Source organism: Phytophthora parasitica (genome assembly GCF_000247585.1).
Source record: "Phytophthora parasitica INRA-310 unplaced genomic scaffold supercont2.63, whole genome shotgun sequence".
NCBI classification, from domain to species: Eukaryota; Oomycota; class Peronosporomycetes; order Peronosporales; family Peronosporaceae; genus Phytophthora; species Phytophthora nicotianae.
This window is the reverse complement of record NW_008649049.1, coordinates 165,511-182,081: the sequence shown is the minus strand read 5'-3', so window position 1 is coordinate 182,081 and position 16,571 is coordinate 165,511. Positions and strand designations below refer to the sequence as shown.

At 51.0% G+C, this 16,571-nt stretch overlaps 5 protein-coding genes across 21 annotated transcripts; 3 read left to right on the top strand and 2 right to left on the bottom strand.

Annotated features, from left to right (window-relative positions):
• Positions 1-33: 33 nt before the first annotated feature.
• Positions 34-5,365, top strand: PPTG_17099 (hypothetical protein). 5 transcript variants are annotated; one of them, XM_008914733.1, is made up of 8 exons: positions 34-436; positions 511-793; positions 861-931; positions 1,006-1,216; positions 1,286-1,477; positions 1,558-1,640; positions 1,782-1,862; positions 1,930-5,365. In XM_008914733.1, the coding sequence occupies exons 1-6, from the start codon at positions 54-56 to the stop codon at positions 1,597-1,599; spliced, it is 1,182 nt and encodes a 393-aa protein (XP_008912981.1). In that variant the 5' UTR covers positions 34-53; the 3' UTR covers positions 1,600-1,640; positions 1,782-1,862; positions 1,930-5,365. The 5 variants fall into 5 exon arrangements, with proteins under 5 accessions (XP_008912981.1, XP_008912980.1, XP_008912979.1 ...); XM_008914732.1 differs by having other exon boundaries at positions 1,782-5,365; XM_008914731.1 differs by having other exon boundaries at positions 1,558-1,862.
• Positions 1,442-7,873, bottom strand: PPTG_17098 (hypothetical protein). 4 transcript variants are annotated; one of them, XM_008914726.1, is made up of 7 exons: positions 7,624-7,873; positions 7,505-7,566; positions 7,228-7,438; positions 6,945-7,150; positions 6,012-6,881; positions 5,348-5,935; positions 1,442-5,272 (listed from the first exon to the last, which is right to left on the bottom strand). In XM_008914726.1, exons 1-7 carry the CDS (start codon positions 7,864-7,866, stop codon positions 1,651-1,653), a joined length of 5,802 nt encoding a protein of 1,933 aa, XP_008912974.1. In that variant the 5' UTR covers positions 7,867-7,873; the 3' UTR covers positions 1,442-1,650. The 4 variants fall into 4 exon arrangements, with proteins under 4 accessions (XP_008912974.1, XP_008912977.1, XP_008912976.1 ...); XM_008914729.1 differs by having other exon boundaries at positions 7,505-7,873; XM_008914728.1 differs by having other exon boundaries at positions 6,945-7,438.
• A 38-nt stretch (positions 7,874-7,911) lies between these two features.
• PPTG_17097 (hypothetical protein) lies at positions 7,912-10,411 on the top strand. Of its 10 annotated transcripts, XM_008914716.1 has the most exons (9): positions 7,912-8,128; positions 8,200-8,303; positions 8,374-8,517; positions 8,581-8,718; positions 8,785-8,880; positions 8,941-9,391; positions 9,477-9,606; positions 9,678-9,802; positions 9,860-10,411. In XM_008914716.1, the coding sequence occupies exons 1-9, from the start codon at positions 7,946-7,948 to the stop codon at positions 10,295-10,297; spliced, it is 1,809 nt and encodes a 602-aa protein (XP_008912964.1). In that variant the 5' UTR covers positions 7,912-7,945; the 3' UTR covers positions 10,298-10,411. The 10 variants fall into 10 exon arrangements, with proteins under 10 accessions (XP_008912964.1, XP_008912968.1, XP_008912969.1 ...); XM_008914720.1 differs by having other exon boundaries at positions 9,678-10,411; XM_008914721.1 differs by having other exon boundaries at positions 9,477-9,802.
• A 274-nt stretch (positions 10,412-10,685) lies between these two features.
• PPTG_17096 (AGC protein kinase) lies at positions 10,686-11,825 on the bottom strand (the record flags this gene model as incomplete). Its single annotated transcript, XM_008914715.1, has 1 exon — positions 10,686-11,825. The coding sequence occupies one exon, from the start codon at positions 11,823-11,825 to the stop codon at positions 10,686-10,688; it is 1,140 nt and encodes a 379-aa protein (XP_008912963.1).
• Positions 11,826-11,854: 29 nt separating this feature from the next.
• Positions 11,855-12,190, top strand: PPTG_24023 (hypothetical protein; the record flags this gene model as incomplete). The annotated part of the gene is made up of 1 exon (XM_008914714.1): positions 11,855-12,190. One exon carries the CDS (start codon positions 11,855-11,857, stop codon positions 12,188-12,190), a length of 336 nt encoding a protein of 111 aa, XP_008912962.1.
• Between the last annotated feature and the right edge of the window lie 4,381 nt (positions 12,191-16,571).

Sequence of the window (16,571 nt, the reverse complement as noted above, 5' to 3'; positions counted from 1 at the left end):
TATGTACGCAACTCCAAAACAAATGCTGATATGGCTACATTTTCATTTCGATAATGCTAAGGCGCACTGCAATAAAGCGACAGCCCTGGACTAAGGACGCAGCTGCGCGGCGCCGAGAGACGCTAGCGCAGCAACGACAGGCTCGTCGAGACCTCACAGCACATGCGAGACAGCTGGCGCAGCAACAGGAGCCACCGTCGCCCCATGGAGGAGAAGACGCGCAACCTATGGATGGCGTCATATCCGCTACATCCAAGCGCCGGACCCGTGAAGAGCGCGTTAAACAGCGACGTGAACATTTCTCCAAGCAATTGATGACACCTGAGTGGCTTATTGACATCCCCAAGGACCTCAACGGCAATGGCAGCTTGCTGGGTGAGGGCTGGTATGTTCTGCCGCGTCCGGAGGGCAAGCGGTGTCTCGTGGTGGCCAACGGGTACGCTCCAGTTGCGTAATTAGCGGGTACGGATGGAGGTTACTCATTGATTTACTGTCTGTGGCTATGTGTAGAGGTAATACCATTGCTCGGATCCCGTCAGGGAGTATCTTGAAGAAGTTCCCATCGGCATTGCCCTGCGGCTCTCACAAAACCAACAAATCCAACGACGGCTACTGCATCCTGGACTGTATTTTCCAGGAGCAGAACGAGACTTTCTACGTGCTGGACGTCATGTGCTGGAAGGGATACTTGCTCTACAACTGCACCACGGAGTTTCGACTGTACTGGATGCGCGATAAGCTGTCAGAAGGAGCCACTGGGATGACAGCACCTGCCAATCCGTTCCGATTCTTGGTGAGTGAAGCGCCCGCAAAGATGGCTGCTTGATGCCATACTTAGTCTAACTATTGGATATGTGTAGCCCGTTCCGAGCTATGAGAGCGACCAAGAAGGTATCATGGCGGCATATTCCACAACGTATCCTTTTCTCAAGTACGTCTTCTGTTGGGTGGTGATCGGTCAATGATTTACTTACAGCTTACTTGTTAATTGCGCGTGTTGTGCAGAGATGGCCTACTTTTCTACATGAAGGCAGGTCACTACGAGATGGGTCTGTCACCGCTGGCGCTGGTGTGGAAAGATGCCAACACAAGTCGCTTCTTCGTCTACTCGGCAAAGCCGTCCATTGTACTCCGTTTTGAAGGAGACAACGAGTTTGTGACGTTGGAAGGCATTGCCTTGTTTACCGCCAATCAAGACTTCATCCAGGAGCATGAGGTTTGTATGTGGAATTTAACTCTTGGTATGGTGGCTTACTAGTTATCATCGACAAACTGTTGCTTGTAGCTGAACGAAGGAGACCTCGCGAGTTTTTCTTTCGAGCAGACTGAAGTAGACGAGAGCCAAACCCCGCATCTAACTGGTCTGACATTTGTGAAACGATGCTCACCCCAGCGAGCCCTCCCGGACAGTTGGACTAAAATTTTGTTTCAGTACAACGCGCGGTCGGGTGGGGTCCCTATTGAGCGGATCTTAGAGGTGCGTGCTTGATTTTTTTTCAGTAAGGAACGTATACCGAACTATTTACTAACGCTTAATGCTGTTTCTTGTTCGAGTAGGCCGCTCACGCGCAGACCACGGAAGTTGTGATGGAAGGATAGACTTACACGAGCAGTATTAATTCTTTCGACTGAACGAAATGGTGGGGACTATTAGGCATAGTCTCTTGATCGTGCTTGGCCGTGACCTTGTACAAGCATGTTTCCGCGAAAGAATGGCAGCGACTGATTTTGCTGGCTCTGCTGTTGTTGCTGATTGTTTTTGCTGGATTTTTGTTTGGCAGGGGATGCTGTGCTTTGCTTCCTACAAGCTTCTTTGAGGTCAGTCAGACCGCCAATGGAACGGGTGTGAGGAGTGATGGCTGGTAGGCGGCTGCGCTCACTAGAACTGTCGATTTGACTCTGTGGTCTAATCTTGTGTGGCAATGGAAGGTCTTTCGTCAACATTTCTTGGCGCTCTTCACCAAACTCAGCAAGCTGCCGTTGCTGCTGCCGCATTGCGATGATGGCATCTGCTGTTGGGATTCGAGGGCGCTTTTGGCTGCTTGGAGTTCGCAGTGGTAGACCCATGAGGAGCTTAAACTTTCGTGAATCTCGAGCAAGATACGGCTCCTGGTCAAGTTCATCAAAGACAAGAGCCTCCTCGAGTGGGATCGTATAGCGGCCAATTGGTTGTTTCACTGGCGTTCGTCGTAGCTGCTCTTGCTCCAGTCTCCATTGAAGTTGAGGAAGAAAGTCTTCGGATGCAACCGCCGAGTCCTGGTAAAATGGATGGAATGGAGCGTAGAGCTCAGAAAGAAATGCAGAGCGCACAGCCCGGTTGCGCTCGAGCTCCTGCCGTTGTCTGGCGACTAGTGAAGATCTCTGATCCTCTGCAGACATGCAAGCCTGCTCGTGCAGTAGCTGACGGACCCTCGCAGCAGCAGCTTCACGTAGCTCCTTTCTGATCTGGCAGGCAAGCTGATCCTCAAGTCGCATCCTGTTCTGGTCTCGCAGAAGTTGATCACGCTGCCAAGACGAGTATTCATCTTCTCTCTGCATTTGGCTTCGCTCGGTTCGTTCACGCGCAAGCTCAAGATCCGCTTTACGCTGAGCTTCGAGTTCTGCTTGGTGCTGCAACACCTTCCTCAGTTCAGCTTGGCGTACACGACGGAATTGGAACGCTTTCTCTTCTCGTTCCTTCTCGATGCGAGCCCGCTCCGCCTGACGCTCCAGCTCCAGAAGCCTCTCAGCCTCTTGCTCTTCCAGCAACCGTTGACGCTCACGTTCCCGCTCCAACTGCTCTTCTTCCTCGAATTCTTCGTCCCCGTTATCGATCCCACTGCCAGCTCGCCATCCAGATGAAGCCACCTTTCGATAATGCGGTGGCAGATTGCCAAAGAAGTACGACCGTGAGAAATCTGTCCGCTTTGGTACAACTAGAGATGGTTCCTCAATCTCCTCATCGCTCTCCACGAAGCTGTCGTTGTACTCGCGCGAGAGGGCGTCTTCTCGTGCCATATAGATGAGTTCCAGCGTGATCTTTGCATTTTCATCTTCTAGTCTTCGCAGCTCCTCTTCTTCCTGTTCACGTTGGTTATCAATGGAGTCATCGTTGGATTGCTCTACTATTACGACTTCGGGATCCTCCGGTACCTCCTGATCTTCGACTTCAATCAACTCTTGAGTTTCAGTCTTGTCGACAATTTCGCGTTCGACAAACCCGAACAAAGTCACAAGAGGGAGCGGCAACGTCTCCATGACAAGTGGCGCTGGGAGTTTTCCATACCGAGCGACACTAGCGATTCGACTCTTGCGTCTCAAGTAGAAGAGCTTCTTCTTCAGGAAAGTATGTCGCGCTGTCTCGGACCTGAAGTACGACTCGAAGAAGTCTTCGATGACCCCCTCTCCATTCTCATTCTGCCGCTCCTTCTCCAAGATCTCCAGAATCGCTTTGTTTGTCGACGCTTCATGAGCTTCGCGTTTAAGGAAATCGCGTCGGTGGATATTACGACTGGCTGTCCACCACGGAACGAACTTGCCTGCTAAAGCCAAGATATCAAAGTCCTCCATGCACGAGCCAGAGACGTCGGGCAGCTCGATATCGTTCCTCATGGCTGCGATTTGAACTGCAGGGTCCATCAAAGCCAGCATGATTTCCTTCTGCTGGGTCTCCAGACTCGTGTTTTCCCATGACGTCGGGCTGTCCTTATCGGTCAGTAAACGCTTCACGAAGTGCTCAAAAATGAAGACCTGCTGAGGTGGTGCACACTCTTCTTCGCAAGGCCCCGCTCTCTCCTCTTCCTCTTGGACTTCTAGCTCAGATTGAGCAACCATACGCAGTCGTAACTCCAAATACTCAGTCCGAGCTTTCAATCGCTCTCTTTGTAACACCTCAGGTGGAATGGTCTGATGTCGGGAGGTTTGACCCAAGCAGTACCAAGAAACGAACTCTTGCCATGCAGCTGAGATAGATTGACCGATCTGCTCGGCTGGGGGAGGTGAGAGACCCACGTCTGCTAATTTCTGGCGGATAATTGGATCAGTTGCTGCAAACAGCAATTCCTCAGTGAGAAAGCGCTCCCGAATTCGCTGGTGATGACGATGTGTTGCTGCGAACCACCTCGTGAATGATCGTACTCCCAACTGCACCGGTATCTCTACGCTCTCAAAGTCTTCGATGGGTGGCACGAAGACGTCATCTCTCTTGGCGTCTTCCTGAATACATCTCGACTTGCACGCTGCCATAAGCTCTACTCTTCGGTCATGCTCCGACATTCGTTCCCATTGTAAGAAGGGGATCTCATAGGAAGGTTTCGAGGTGTCGTGGATCTCCTTATCCGGTTGCTTCCTTGATAGACGCTGTCTCGATCGACGACTTCCCGGTTGATAATCTAGCAACAAAATCGATTCGTCCTCATCTTCTACGAGTGCGACCACTGCGACCTTCTCCTGCACTCCAAAGTCAGGAGTTCTCATGCCACTAACGCTTCCAGGGACATTGGCAGCACCCGGCATGTTTGGCTCGACTTCATCACTAGGTGACAGTGATCCGTAAGCATCTCCAGCGGAAATAACGGCGCAGCGAGCTTGCGATGAAAGCGAATCCAAAGGGATGACAACATTCCGATACACACGAGGCTTCGCTTGCTGGAAACTACTAGGGAGTGAATTCTCTCTTGGCAGAGCATTTGCTGTTGCATCACGAGCAGTTTTTTGTTCGAATGGATTCTTTTTGCTACGTCGAGGTGACCGAGACGAATTTTGTGAGGAGCTCTTAGGTGAACGTGGCGATCGGGCTCTGAATTTGGACGGCGGTCGATCCACTATACGCGTTGGAGACGAGCTCAGAACACTTCGCAGATTATTAAATTCACCCGATACGTCCTTGCTTTCAAGAAGCTTGCCACTGACTGACGTCGGAGTTGGCGTGGACTCCTCTACGAACGCCTTTACAGGAGAAGCATTTGTAGGTGTTTTACCGACAGAATTTACCTTGTCTTCGACCGCAGGCAACGTGATGCTTATCCGAACAGAAGGAGTCTCAGCCGTCCACGCGCTCCGACCGAATGAGTCTGGCGTAAATGTACTCGTCTTCAAACCCGTTGAAGTGTTTTCTCGACGCGTTTCAAACTTTTTCAAATGTTTTCCTCCGCTATCGTGGCCCTTAAGATCCCGCTGAGCAACGAGATCCCGTCCACGCTGAAGACGCTGTCGTACAGCTTCCTTGTCCCCTGAACCGAGATGATCTACCCGGTCGATGCATCGATTAGTGTAAGCGAAGAGATCCAAAAATCTAGGCATAACAAGTTCAAGTTTACAGTCAGTAACATATACTCGCCTCCCAGTCACTATTGCAGCGTACACTTACCCATTCACTGGAGTTATGTAGATGCCTTTGATGAACTCGAGAACCTTAATCCGTCGGTGCGGGAAGAAAAAGTCGAGAGAAAAGCACCAAATCAGGATGATAGCGTCTTCATCATACGAAAAGACCCACGAGAAGTTGTCAACAGCAGGCTGTGGACTAGTGATGGCAGAAATTCCAGCTCCAGATTCACATAATATGCTGCGAACTGATGATAAATGCAAATCGATAGCGTGTAAGGCACGTTTCACGACTGAAATGCAGTTTGTAGCTTGCTGCTGAAGACGAGAAGACTGTGAAGAGATTCTCCCACTCGACGGCAACCTCCAGCACTCAACACTGCCGCTATCAAAGCCACAAAACAAGAATTCGGGGAACGCAAAAGTTGCAGTCGAAGTATCGAGCGAATAGGTCCGAAAGCAGGTAAGCAGCTCCCATATAAAACCTTGATCAGCATCAGTGCTCGGTGATGCACAGACTCTTTTTATCTGCCAGTGCTTGACATCACCCCCTCGACTAACAGGCAGTAGTGAAAACTTGCCTTCTACAGGCGCTACTGCATGTATGGTTGGATCAATCAATACGGCAACACTGTTAAAAACAGCAAAACGCTTAACTACTTTTATAAAACCCGCGTATATATTGAAAGAATTTGGAGAGAGCTTACCTGTCATTTGCATGCACTTGCTTCCTGGTTATTACGCGATGAGGCTCCATATCGCCATTCAAGAGAGGGAAAACGCTTAAGAACCCCATCGAGTCACCGACAACAACGCAGTCGTTCCCGTCAAATAAAATGCTGATAACCACTGTTGCGGTTGTCTTTGGCGCTTCAAAAGGCTCTGCAATTGTGAAGCCTCGATTGTCGAATAGATTGAACTTCCTCACTAACCCATGAGCCCATAGAGCCACGATGGAATCAGCTACTATGACGTAGTCAATAATGGGCAGGATTTTTTCTTTCCTTTCTTCGGTAGGGTCTGGGATCATTGGTAGGGATGCAAAGCGAAAAGTGGGGATCCCTTCCCTGAACACAACCACTTGTGTTGAAGGCATTTGTTGATAAATGGAGATATAACCACCATCTTCAGTGCCATCGAATCTCTTCAAAACTTCGCCGTTAAATAAATCGCAAGGCAGTCGGCCCTGGGAATCCGAGAAGAGGAGTTCCATAATGCAAAATCCAGTCGACCATACCGCGAAAGCAAAATTCCGTCCGTCAGCTACTCTTGCTGCATGAAGAGCGTTGTATCGTTCTGACGGAGGGTTAAACGGCAGCGCAATAGCAGATTGCTTATGGCCAGGTTGAACATCTCTATCATCTTCGCAATTACCAGATCTTGAGTCAGTAAGATCCGCAGTAGTGAACTTCGCACAGATATCTATCAGCATGACCTCGTTGCCAGTGCCATTTAAATTCATAGGAGTTCGACTATTCTCGATAAACGCTGCAATTTCTTCATCGTGCACGAACTCGCCGACTTTTCGGAATTCCGGCAACCCCTTTTTCACGACAAGCGTGAACTTACAGACTTTCCTGGTTAATTTCAAACGTATTAGTCAGATGCTTGTGATATACCAGTAAAACACGTTGCTTTACCTCATATTGGTTCTGAACACGAGATAAACACTGTTATCTTTGTCGCTACACTCCACGCTGAAAATGGTGTGTCGAGCCTCACGCAGACAACAAGGCAAACGGTGACATGACGCTGCGTCGAACACATAAACTTTAGCGCTCGTAGCAGCAAAGATTTTCTGCCCGTCATAACTCATTAGAAGATGGCGATAATAGGGCTTCTTTATCTACTCGGACATGTACAATGATATCACACTAGCATCAGAGCCGCCGTAAGTGATGCAAGTAGCAGCTCTAGACGCACCGAATTCGCAGCTGTGTGTACTCGCAACACCCCCTTAAACCCTCCAGTGTTCTGTGCACTAGCGATCACGCGTAGTGCCCACACTTTGATCCCTCCGTCTGAGTCCGCAGTAATGAGCTCTCGTCGGTGCGGATTTGCCAGCGCCGTGTAGAATTGCTCCCCAGCCTTTTCCACCAGTGTATGGGACGTCAACGACGTCTTGAGGTCTGAACTACAGCGCGTGCATCCTAATGGTTAAATTTTCAGCATAACAGCATCATAGCTTTATCCTTGGTACCTGACAATTCGGTGCTCTATTTGCCCCGTCGAAGTAGTCACAACGACGGAGTAGGCGTCCAGCTTCAATAAAGGCCAAAGTCAGCAGAGCGCTTTCGGCTCGTCACCAGTAAAACTCACCCAGGGAAGACATAGAGCGAACTGGTAATGAACGTTCTCCTCTGCCACTAGCGTCGCGAGCAGATCTCCACCTGCAGTCGGCATCTTCCCGTACAGATAAAGCGCAGTGGGCGTAACCACCAAAAGCTCGTGACGGATCTCATTGTATACGGAGGACACGGCATTACGCAGCGGGATCCGCTCGCCCCGCAGCGTCATCGTCATGTCGGCCAAGTCAGCATCCATGGTGATATTTGTAGCCATGTTGAAGTGAACGGTCATTTATGTGACCCACACTTTTCTGTTGCCCTCCATTGATTTGCATTGGTAGACTGGAAGAAGAATGGGTCGCACAGGTGCCAAGGTCAAGAAGGGTGGGCTGGGCAATGCCCTCATGCGCACGCAGAAAAAGACATCGCCCATCAGCACGAAAGATGTGGCTTCCAGCGCCGGCAAACACGTGTCCGAGCGCGACGGTGGCGATGCATCCGTGGCGCTGGCTTCGTATCTGGAAGGCTCCTCTCTGGTGCGGTGATACGCAAAGTAGCAGGCTACAGCACCCCACGCGTTAACTGGGTACATGTATTACTATTGCAGGACGATTTCCTGGCCAGTGCCGTGCTAGCCAACCGAGAGTTCACAGCCGTGAAGGAGAGTATCATGCTTATGGAGGAGGCAGACGCTGGTCCGCAAGTGGTCGAGTACGTTGAATGATTGACAGCGTGTTGATCGGAAGGATGCAAGTGGCTCACTATGTGCTGCTGAGTACAGGAAGGACAAGAATGTGATGCCGGAGATGACGTTTGCAGAGATGAAGGTGCCTCGTCGCCCGAAGTGGGACAAATCGACGACCGCCGAGGAGCTCAACCGACTGGAGAAAGAGAGCTTCCTGGAATGGCGTCGTGATATCGCCATGTGAGTGGGGGATGCTGTGCTGATACTGTGTATACAGAGCTGACATGGTACTGCTTGCTTCAGGCTGGAGGCATCGTCCGATCACCTGGAAGTGACCCCATTCGAGAAGAATTTGGAGGTGTGGCGTCAGCTGTGGCACGTCCGTGAACGAAGTGACATCATGGTGCAGATCGTGGACGCTCGCAACCCGCTGTTCTACCGGTACGAGCCGTAAGGAAGGCTAAATGCTGCCTTATCAAGTGATTTACACTGTATTTTGGTTTGCAGATCGACTGATCTGGATGCGTACGCGAAGGAAGGTGAGACGCCCCGTCGTACACTTTTGATCGTGAACAAGTCAGATTTCCTGGATGATCGTCAACGGTGAGTTGAATGGTTGTAGCTTCCAGTTGGGTAATATCTAACGGTATATTTGATATGCAGGACGGCGTGGGGAGACCATTTCAAGAAGGAAAATATCGACTTTGTGTTCTTTTCGGCCAAGGAGGCTCAGGACGAAATCGATGAGGAGGCGAAAAAGTTGCGTCAGGAACAGAGAAATGCCGAGAGCCACGACCAGTATGATGAGGCTAAGCCTGCGGGTGCACCGCAGGTTGTGGAAGCAGAAGCGGTGGTTGCTAAGAAGGAGACCAGCCCGTACCCCGTTCTCTCTCGTGTCGAACTGCTGGACTTTGTGACAAAAATCGCCACGGACGTGCTGGATGAAGTGGGCGTGCGAGTGAAAGACAAGGGGCTGATTAAATTCGGAATGATGGGCTTTCCCAACGTCGGAAAGAGCTCCGTAATCAATGCGCTACTGGGTGCGTCAACGTATTCGCACAAGACACAGCGCGTGGCTGTTGGTGCTACCCCTGGCAAGACCAAACACTTTCAGGTTTGTACAAATGTTTATGTTTTTTTTTTTTGCGATTTTATTCTCTTTCTTTTTTACTGGACTAATGCTACTATCCAACTTGTAGACTATGATCCTGTCCGACAAGATCATGCTGTGCGATTGCCCCGGTCTCGTCTTCCCTAGCTTCGTCAACTCGAAGGCTGAGATGTACTGCTGCGGTGTGCTTCCTCTCTCACAGCTACGTGACCATGTTTGTACGTTCAAGCATTGCATTGCCTGTTGTAGTAAACGTCCATGTTCTGATACTCGTCCTGTGTGAATACAGCCCCGTGCCAGCTCCTGTGTCATCGCATTCCGAAGCGAGTGTTCGAGCGAACGTACGGAATCAAGATCCCTATCTCCAAGACGGCAAAAGAAACGGATCCTGTCGGCATTTACGCCCTCCTGGAAGTGGGTATCGAAACTTCACTCAAATGTTGTAATCCATCTCACACTTCTTTCCTGTAGTCTTACGCTCGCAACCGCGGCTACACGACGACGGGCAAGGGAGGCCCCGACACCTCACGCGCAGCACGCGACATCTTGAGGCATTACGTGAATGGTCGACTGCTGTACTGTCACCCTCCGCCAGACGTCACGGACCCCACCATCTTCGACATCCATGAGCTCGCTAAGGCCCAATTCCCTGACCTTGTCGAACCAGAAACCACTGAAGACGAAGTCAACGAGGAGGCTCGTGCATCGACGGAGCCGAATGTGGACGAGGAATTGGATTTTGACACAACTGTCGAAGACAAGCGCGCGGTGAGCAAGCGATTGAAGAAGCACGGTCGAAAGGGACGTAAGGGACGTGATAAGAACCCGTACGAAGACTCGGACTTCCCTGGTGGTGCTGCCGGTGTTCACATTAACTCTGGCGGCAAGAAGAAGAACCGCAGGCCGTAAAGCTGACACCATGCAACACGGATAGATTTCTTTACGCAACTAGTGCTGTGAGCTTCAATAGGTACATGGACAAACAAAAAGAGTCCCTAATTAATCGGTCCATTCATTCGTCCATTGATTTTTGTGGTTTTCTTACCTACTTCGTCGTCTTGCATGTACACAGGATCAACGGATGGAAATGGCCAAGAAGTGAGGCCACACACTATGAAAAAGGAAACATTGCCTCACCACTTGCCCACCGCTTGTAGAAGCAAGGGCTAGAGCTGCAAAGTCCGCTCCTGCTACTTCTGCCCAGTCTCCTTTGTTGTAATTGCTTCGGTTTTCGATCTCTCTTTGTCTAAGCGCCGGGGTGGCAGAGGAGCTCGCAAGCGACAGCAACGCGCAGGCCTTAGTTGCCCTTGTGGTCTTCATCGATAGTATCCGCGTTGTACGTGAAACCAGGGAACTGTGCCTTGTTGCGCTGGGTCTCGCTCATCGTCGTAGTGACGACCGAGTCCACTGGCTTCTCAGCAGTGAACTCGACGTCGAAGTTGCTCGTGTCCATGGAGCCCAATCGGTTAGGCGGCTTGAACTCTGGCTGCACCTCCTTACGTAGCACAGCCTCCCAGTCAATACCCTTGAAGAACGGGTGCGACTTGATCTCTTCGGCGTCCGTGGGGCCGCTACCAAGACGGTCCGCCACCTTACGCGTCAACAGACCAGTGAGCAGGTCCTTGGCCTCAGCCGACATGAACGACGGGAAGCGCAGAGGCGCGTTCAGGATCTTGTCGTACATACGCTGCATGTTCTGGTCGTAGAAGGGTGGGAGACCCGTGAGCATCTCGTAGATAAGCGTACCGAGACTCCACCAGTCCACAGCCTTGCCGTGTCCCTTGTTCTCCAGGATTTCAGGAGCCAGATACTCAGGAGTACCACAGAACGTCTTGGTACCACCCGTAGCGCCAGCGCCCGTCACAGCTTCCTTGGAGAGACCAAAGTCCGTGAGGCGGATGTGTCCCTCCAGATCCAGTAGAATATTCTCAGGCTTCAAGTCACGGTAAATGATGTCGTGCTTGTGGAGCTCCTGGAGAGCGAGGATAATCTCGGCAGCAAATAGACGCGCCTTCTGCTGTGAGAAGCGGCGGTCCTTCTTGAGCCAGAAGAAGAGCTCGCCACCACCACAGTAGTCCATGACCAGGTAGAGCTTGTCGGGCGTCTGGAAGGCGTATGTGAGACTGGTGAGGTACGGGTGCTTGATGCTCTGCAAGATGCTGCGCTCCGTCTTGGTGTGCAGCAGCTGGTTACGCTTCACGAGTGCGGCCTTGCGAAGCGTCTTCATGGCATAGATCATCTTCGTGTCCTTCTTACGCACCATCATAACTTTACCGAAGGAGCCCTTGCCGAGCACCTTGAGCAGGTCGAAGTCCTCTACATTCACCTTGGTCTGCGGACGTGCGGGGCCGTCCATATCTTCGATGGCCACCTGCTCGATCGGACCCGAGTCGTCGTCTTCAAGATCGGCTGCAGCAATGAGGCGACACACAAACATCAGCTACACTGAACACTCCTATCTACTCAATGCCCGACAGAGCGCCACGTACACTCCTCCTCAGTCTGTTGTTGTTGCTGTTGTTGCTGCTGCTGCTGCTGGGCCTGCGCCTGACCAGGTGCCGGCGGGGGTCCGTTGGACGGATACGAAGGCGCGGCGGGCGCGCTCTTGCCGGCGTCACGACCGCCGTTGGCGTAGTTTCCGAACTTGAAGCCGCGCGAATCGCTCTTGATAGGCGGGCGGAGGCTCTTAGCGCCCTTGGATCCCTTGTTGCCCATGCTGGTCTAGTGGAAGAGGAGGGAGAAGAGGAGGGGGGAAATGTATCGGACGTGGAAACCTGTGCCGATGGACGAATACGCGAATGAGCGGCCACAGCGACAACAACACAAGAGGGGGAGGACGACACGTGGGGGAGCCACTATACAGAGAGCAAGTCTCCGCTGCTGCAGCGTGCGTACGTACCGGGCCTTTCCTTTACGCGCGAGCAAATGCGGACTGCGATCGTTGCTTCCTTCCACCCCGCGTCCCGACGACGTGCCTCACAATCTGACAACTTGCACACAATACTTACATAAAATCTTCGCCTTCTTATACCTTTACGCGACCGACCGTGAAATATATGGCGGTTTGTAAACCTATCCGACCGACCGACCATTTTTGGACAAGCAGCCGGTTCGTTTGGTTGAAGAGCAGAAACAAGCCATCTGTCGTCCGTGCTAAGTGCGATAAACGACACCAAGTCTTTGTATGCCATATAAACGATAAGTCAAAGAGCTATTTGTCCGTCGAGTTTTGCCCCAAATAGGCGTAGGAACACTTGTAGTCGATCCAATGTCCACTTTCAAAATTGATAGCAAGACCAAGAACGCATACATGCAAGCCGCCTCGTCATCTCCAGGCTGAAGTCCAGCAGCACGATCATCGTCACGCCTTGAGTGGGTACAATGATATTGCCATACACGCAGCTAGCTTCACCCTTTTCTCGGTGCGGTTCTACCTCCCGATAACCACCGCTATAGCGTTTTATATGATCAATGTATCATTTGACACGACGTGGATCAATCCCTATCTCATCGCGTATATCGGGGAGCCGATGGTTATGCTGGTCGAGCAGAGCTGGGTGACTTGGCCGCGTCAGAAAGAGTGCGCTATGTAAGCTAATACAAACTCGGCTACTTAATTTTTCGGGAAAAACATATTTAATCAAATATCCAATATCGATTAGAAGGGAGAATTGTGCTACATATCCAAACAAAGCATTACTTTTATCTAAATATTTTATATTTTCGAAATCCGGGGCTCTTTCGGCCAGTGTCTCCACTATTTTGAAGTCTTAATAAAGCATTATTAAATATACTGAGTATTATCTACTAACCTAAAGCGCTGCTGGATCTTGCTGTCTCTGTATTTTAAGCGGTATTTGTCTTGAATTAAACCGAGCCATAGCTTCACGCAGCGCTTGTGCATCGTTTTTGCCTGCGCGACGTTCTCTACTGAAGTTCTTAGTCGGAACGTGGATCTACAACAAACCATGCTGTGCTTGAGGTGCTGGTTGACCGGAACAACTACGTACTTACAACTTCAGTGTACGGCGAATTGTAAGTACGTAAGCGTTTCTTCTTTTTTACTTCCAGTTCACCCCTCGCGAAGTTCCACTGAACAACAAACCTGAAAGGACAGTCTGTCAACCGAATATGCTGTTTCGGACGGCTTCCTCCTCTCCGCGATCTCCTTTTCTTCCAATCGTGCGTACAAATGTACGCTCGTTGGTAAAGGTCGCAGCCTTCGGGAACCAACTCAGCCGCATCGTCACCTTTCTTAGTGCGCTTTAAGAGCTTATTTCGCTCGGCGCGAGACATGGTTTCTTTCACAGGTATAACTGTGGTGTAGTGATTTCCAAGTAATCGCTGAAGTGGCTACATTCAAGTTGCTCAAGTCACGAACGCTCGGTCATGCGACAGGTGGTGACCACGATGCAAGATGACCAAGGATACATCACTACCGAACGTTCGTGGGGTCCGACTATGACCAAGATGTCACTCAAGTCGGGTGGTTCGTATCGGTGAAGCTGGATCAACATTCAGCGGTCAAGAACCGACGGACTACGGTACTACGACTCGGTGACGGTTCGAGCGACTCTTCGGTGGGTGCGACTAGCAGTTGAACGCTCGACGGAGACATGAGAAGGCACAAGGACAGTTGACGTAACTGTTGGCACGTGTAGCAATCCATAACGGATCATAGTTCACTTGATATTTGTATACATGATTAGGATTGTATATTAGGAAGAGCCCGAAAGGGCATAACGAATAACAGAACAGAATTTCCACTCAAGCACACGAGCGAGGTCCGGCTTCAAGGTAAGCGTCTGGATAAGCTTGTTTGGGTGTGTTATACCTGAGGGTGGACTCAAAGCTTACTAGCGATTCATCCGGCAAGGCCAAGTGGGTGGGTGTATTGGCCGATTATATATCGGAAGTTTACGTGACGGCTTTATTGTGCCTATTTGCACGTGTTGGGGAGAGCAAGTTGCCTCCCATATATTCTTCCAGTCGAGTGTTGAATACTCGGTGCCCTGGTAAAAGGCTTACCCGTGCCTGGTACCCCCCTCCGCTGTTGGGACCACGAGGATTCATAACACCTACTAGCTTTGCTCGTGCTAGTAGCGTGTTCTTATTTTTACTGGTTGGCCTATATAAGCGATTTGCAGGTCCAGTCTGTCCCGGTGTAAGGGCTGAGTCTGGGTCTTCAGATCACGCCCCAAACGATCGTTTACCGTTCTGGTAGACGTATTGTTGTGGGTTTATCCTACCTACACTAGTAGCTAGAGCTGCCGTGGGAATTACAACACCACAGTACACTAACATCTTCTGATCACAAATTGATCACTGCGGACTTCGTATTCAGAGGAGCAGCCCGTCTTCGATACCAATCACATCTAAAGTGCCACCAAGCAATGCAGCTTGCTCGCTCAGAACTCGTCCATAACACTAACACTCGTGACCTGTACACCAAGACCCTCAAAGACACCCTACCCACGACCACAGCAGACGACGGCTCCGGTGTAGCCTCTCAATGGGATTCGGTTATAGACTGCGTCCTAGAGGCAGGACAGCAAGCCATTGGATTCCAGACCCCTCTCAGCAATCGGAAGCACCAATATGACGACCCCACCCTGGCCAACTTATCTGAACAACAACGCCAACTACGCCTTCGAATCTACAATGATACATCCGCCAGCACCACTGTGCTGCGACGCCAACAGAATGCCCTGTTACATCAACTCCGGGACCGTTGCCGCGAGCTCACCAACCGGAAAATTGACGACAAAGTGTCCATGATCGAAGCCACCAGCGACTCCCACAAGATGTACGCGGCCGTCCGCGCCATCACTCGCACGGCACCCCAGAAACTTCTCCTTCGCGACTCAACAGGTAAGTATATACTCCGAGGGAAAGAAGCTAACAACATCGTACGCGACCACTTCCAAGATCAATTCCTCCACCCGGCCAGAACACTTGTCGTCCCTGATACAACAGCTAAGGCACTAGACAATCCGATCACACCGGACGAATTCCAGCGCGCACTACGCCGTCTGAACAGCAACCGTGCAGCTGACCCAGATGAAATCCCTGCTGAACTACTCAAGTCCGTCGCCGACGAACTCACTCCACGACTCACTGAACTACTTAACCGCAGCTTCGCCCGAGGAGAACCAATTGACCTCGGCAAAGGGACACTGTTCTGTCTACAAAAGCCCAATAAACCACGCGGAGTTTGCTCCAGCCTCTTCCCGATTGTGCTTCTGAACACCATACGGAAGGCCGTCTCGCTGATCGTGCTTCATCGAATCACGCCTGCAGTTACCGACTTTCTTTCAGGATTTCGCAAGTACCGCAGCACAGCCGACGCTGTCTGGGCCCACAAATGGGTTTGTGCACAAGCCCAAAAATTCCAGGATATCACTCACATTCTCGGCATCGACCTATCTCGCGCGTTCGACACAATTGACCGCGCAAAGCTGCTTGAAGTCCTTCGGACCTTCTTGCCCGACGACGAAATTCGACTCATCCAACTGCTGTTATCGAACACCACGCTATCACTACGCGTTGGCAAGAACTCTCTCAGTCCATTCCACAGCAACAATGGTACCCCGCAGGGCGAATCGCTCTCACCAGTTTTGTTTGTTATATATCTAGAAGCAGCCTTTAGAGATTTAGTTACACCCTGCCATGCCTCCCGATCTGCTAGAGCACATGATCGTATTTGCGGACGACGCGGACTTCATCTGTCATGATCCCCAACTCGTCGAATTGATCCAAACTCACGCTCCCGCAGTTCTCGCTCGCTGGTCGCTCCAAATGAACACGTCCAAGACGGAAATCACGACGATTAAGAGATGCGCGCCACCATCCGCCAACAAGCCCCGCAACGGGGCCGAGGAAGAAGCCTGGAAAGGAACGCGCAAACTCGGTTCATTGCTGGGCGACGGAGAGGACGTATCCCGCCGCAAGACACTTGCCGCAGCGGCTTACGGAAACTATGGACTATCTGGATTCGCTCTCACAAAATCACCGACAAGACTCGTATCAAGCTCTACAACTGCTATGTCTTACCGATACTACTGTACAATTGTGGAACATGGGCACTATGTGGTGTAGCGATTTCCAAGTAATCGCTGAAGTGGCTACATTCAAGTTGCTCAAGTCACGAACGCTCGGTCATGCGACAGGTGGTGACCACGAT

What these genes read in the sequence shown, in the direction of transcription:
- PPTG_17099 (XM_008914733.1), top strand. Translation starts at nt 54, where the DNA reads ATGCTAAGGCGCACTGCAATAAAGCGACAGCCCTGGACTAAGGACGCA. An exon ending in CCAATCCGTTCCGATTCTTG is followed by an intron (nt 794 to 860) that starts GTGAGTGAAGCG and finishes GGATATGTGTAG; the next exon opens with CCCGTTCCGAGCTATGAGAG. An exon ending in CTATTGAGCGGATCTTAGAG is followed by an intron (nt 1,478 to 1,557) that starts GTGCGTGCTTGA and finishes TTGTTCGAGTAG; the next exon opens with GCCGCTCACGCGCAGACCAC.
- PPTG_17098 (XM_008914726.1), bottom strand. Translation starts at nt 7,866, where the DNA reads ATGGCTACAAATATCACCATGGATGCTGACTTGGCCGACATGACGATG. An exon ending in TACACACAGCTGCGAATTCG is followed by an intron (nt 7,151 to 7,227) that starts GTGCGTCTAGAG and finishes ATGTCCGAGTAG; the next exon opens with ATAAAGAAGCCCTATTATCG. An exon ending in TACATAACTCCAGTGAATGG is followed by an intron (nt 5,273 to 5,347) that starts GTAAGTGTACGC and finishes TGTTATGCCTAG; the next exon opens with ATTTTTGGATCTCTTCGCTT.
- PPTG_17097 (XM_008914716.1), top strand. Translation starts at nt 7,946, where the DNA reads ATGGGTCGCACAGGTGCCAAGGTCAAGAAGGGTGGGCTGGGCAATGCC. An exon ending in TGGCGTCGTGATATCGCCAT is followed by an intron (nt 8,518 to 8,580) that starts GTGAGTGGGGGA and finishes TGCTTGCTTCAG; the next exon opens with GCTGGAGGCATCGTCCGATC. An exon ending in TTCCTGGATGATCGTCAACG is followed by an intron (nt 8,881 to 8,940) that starts GTGAGTTGAATG and finishes TTTGATATGCAG; the next exon opens with GACGGCGTGGGGAGACCATT.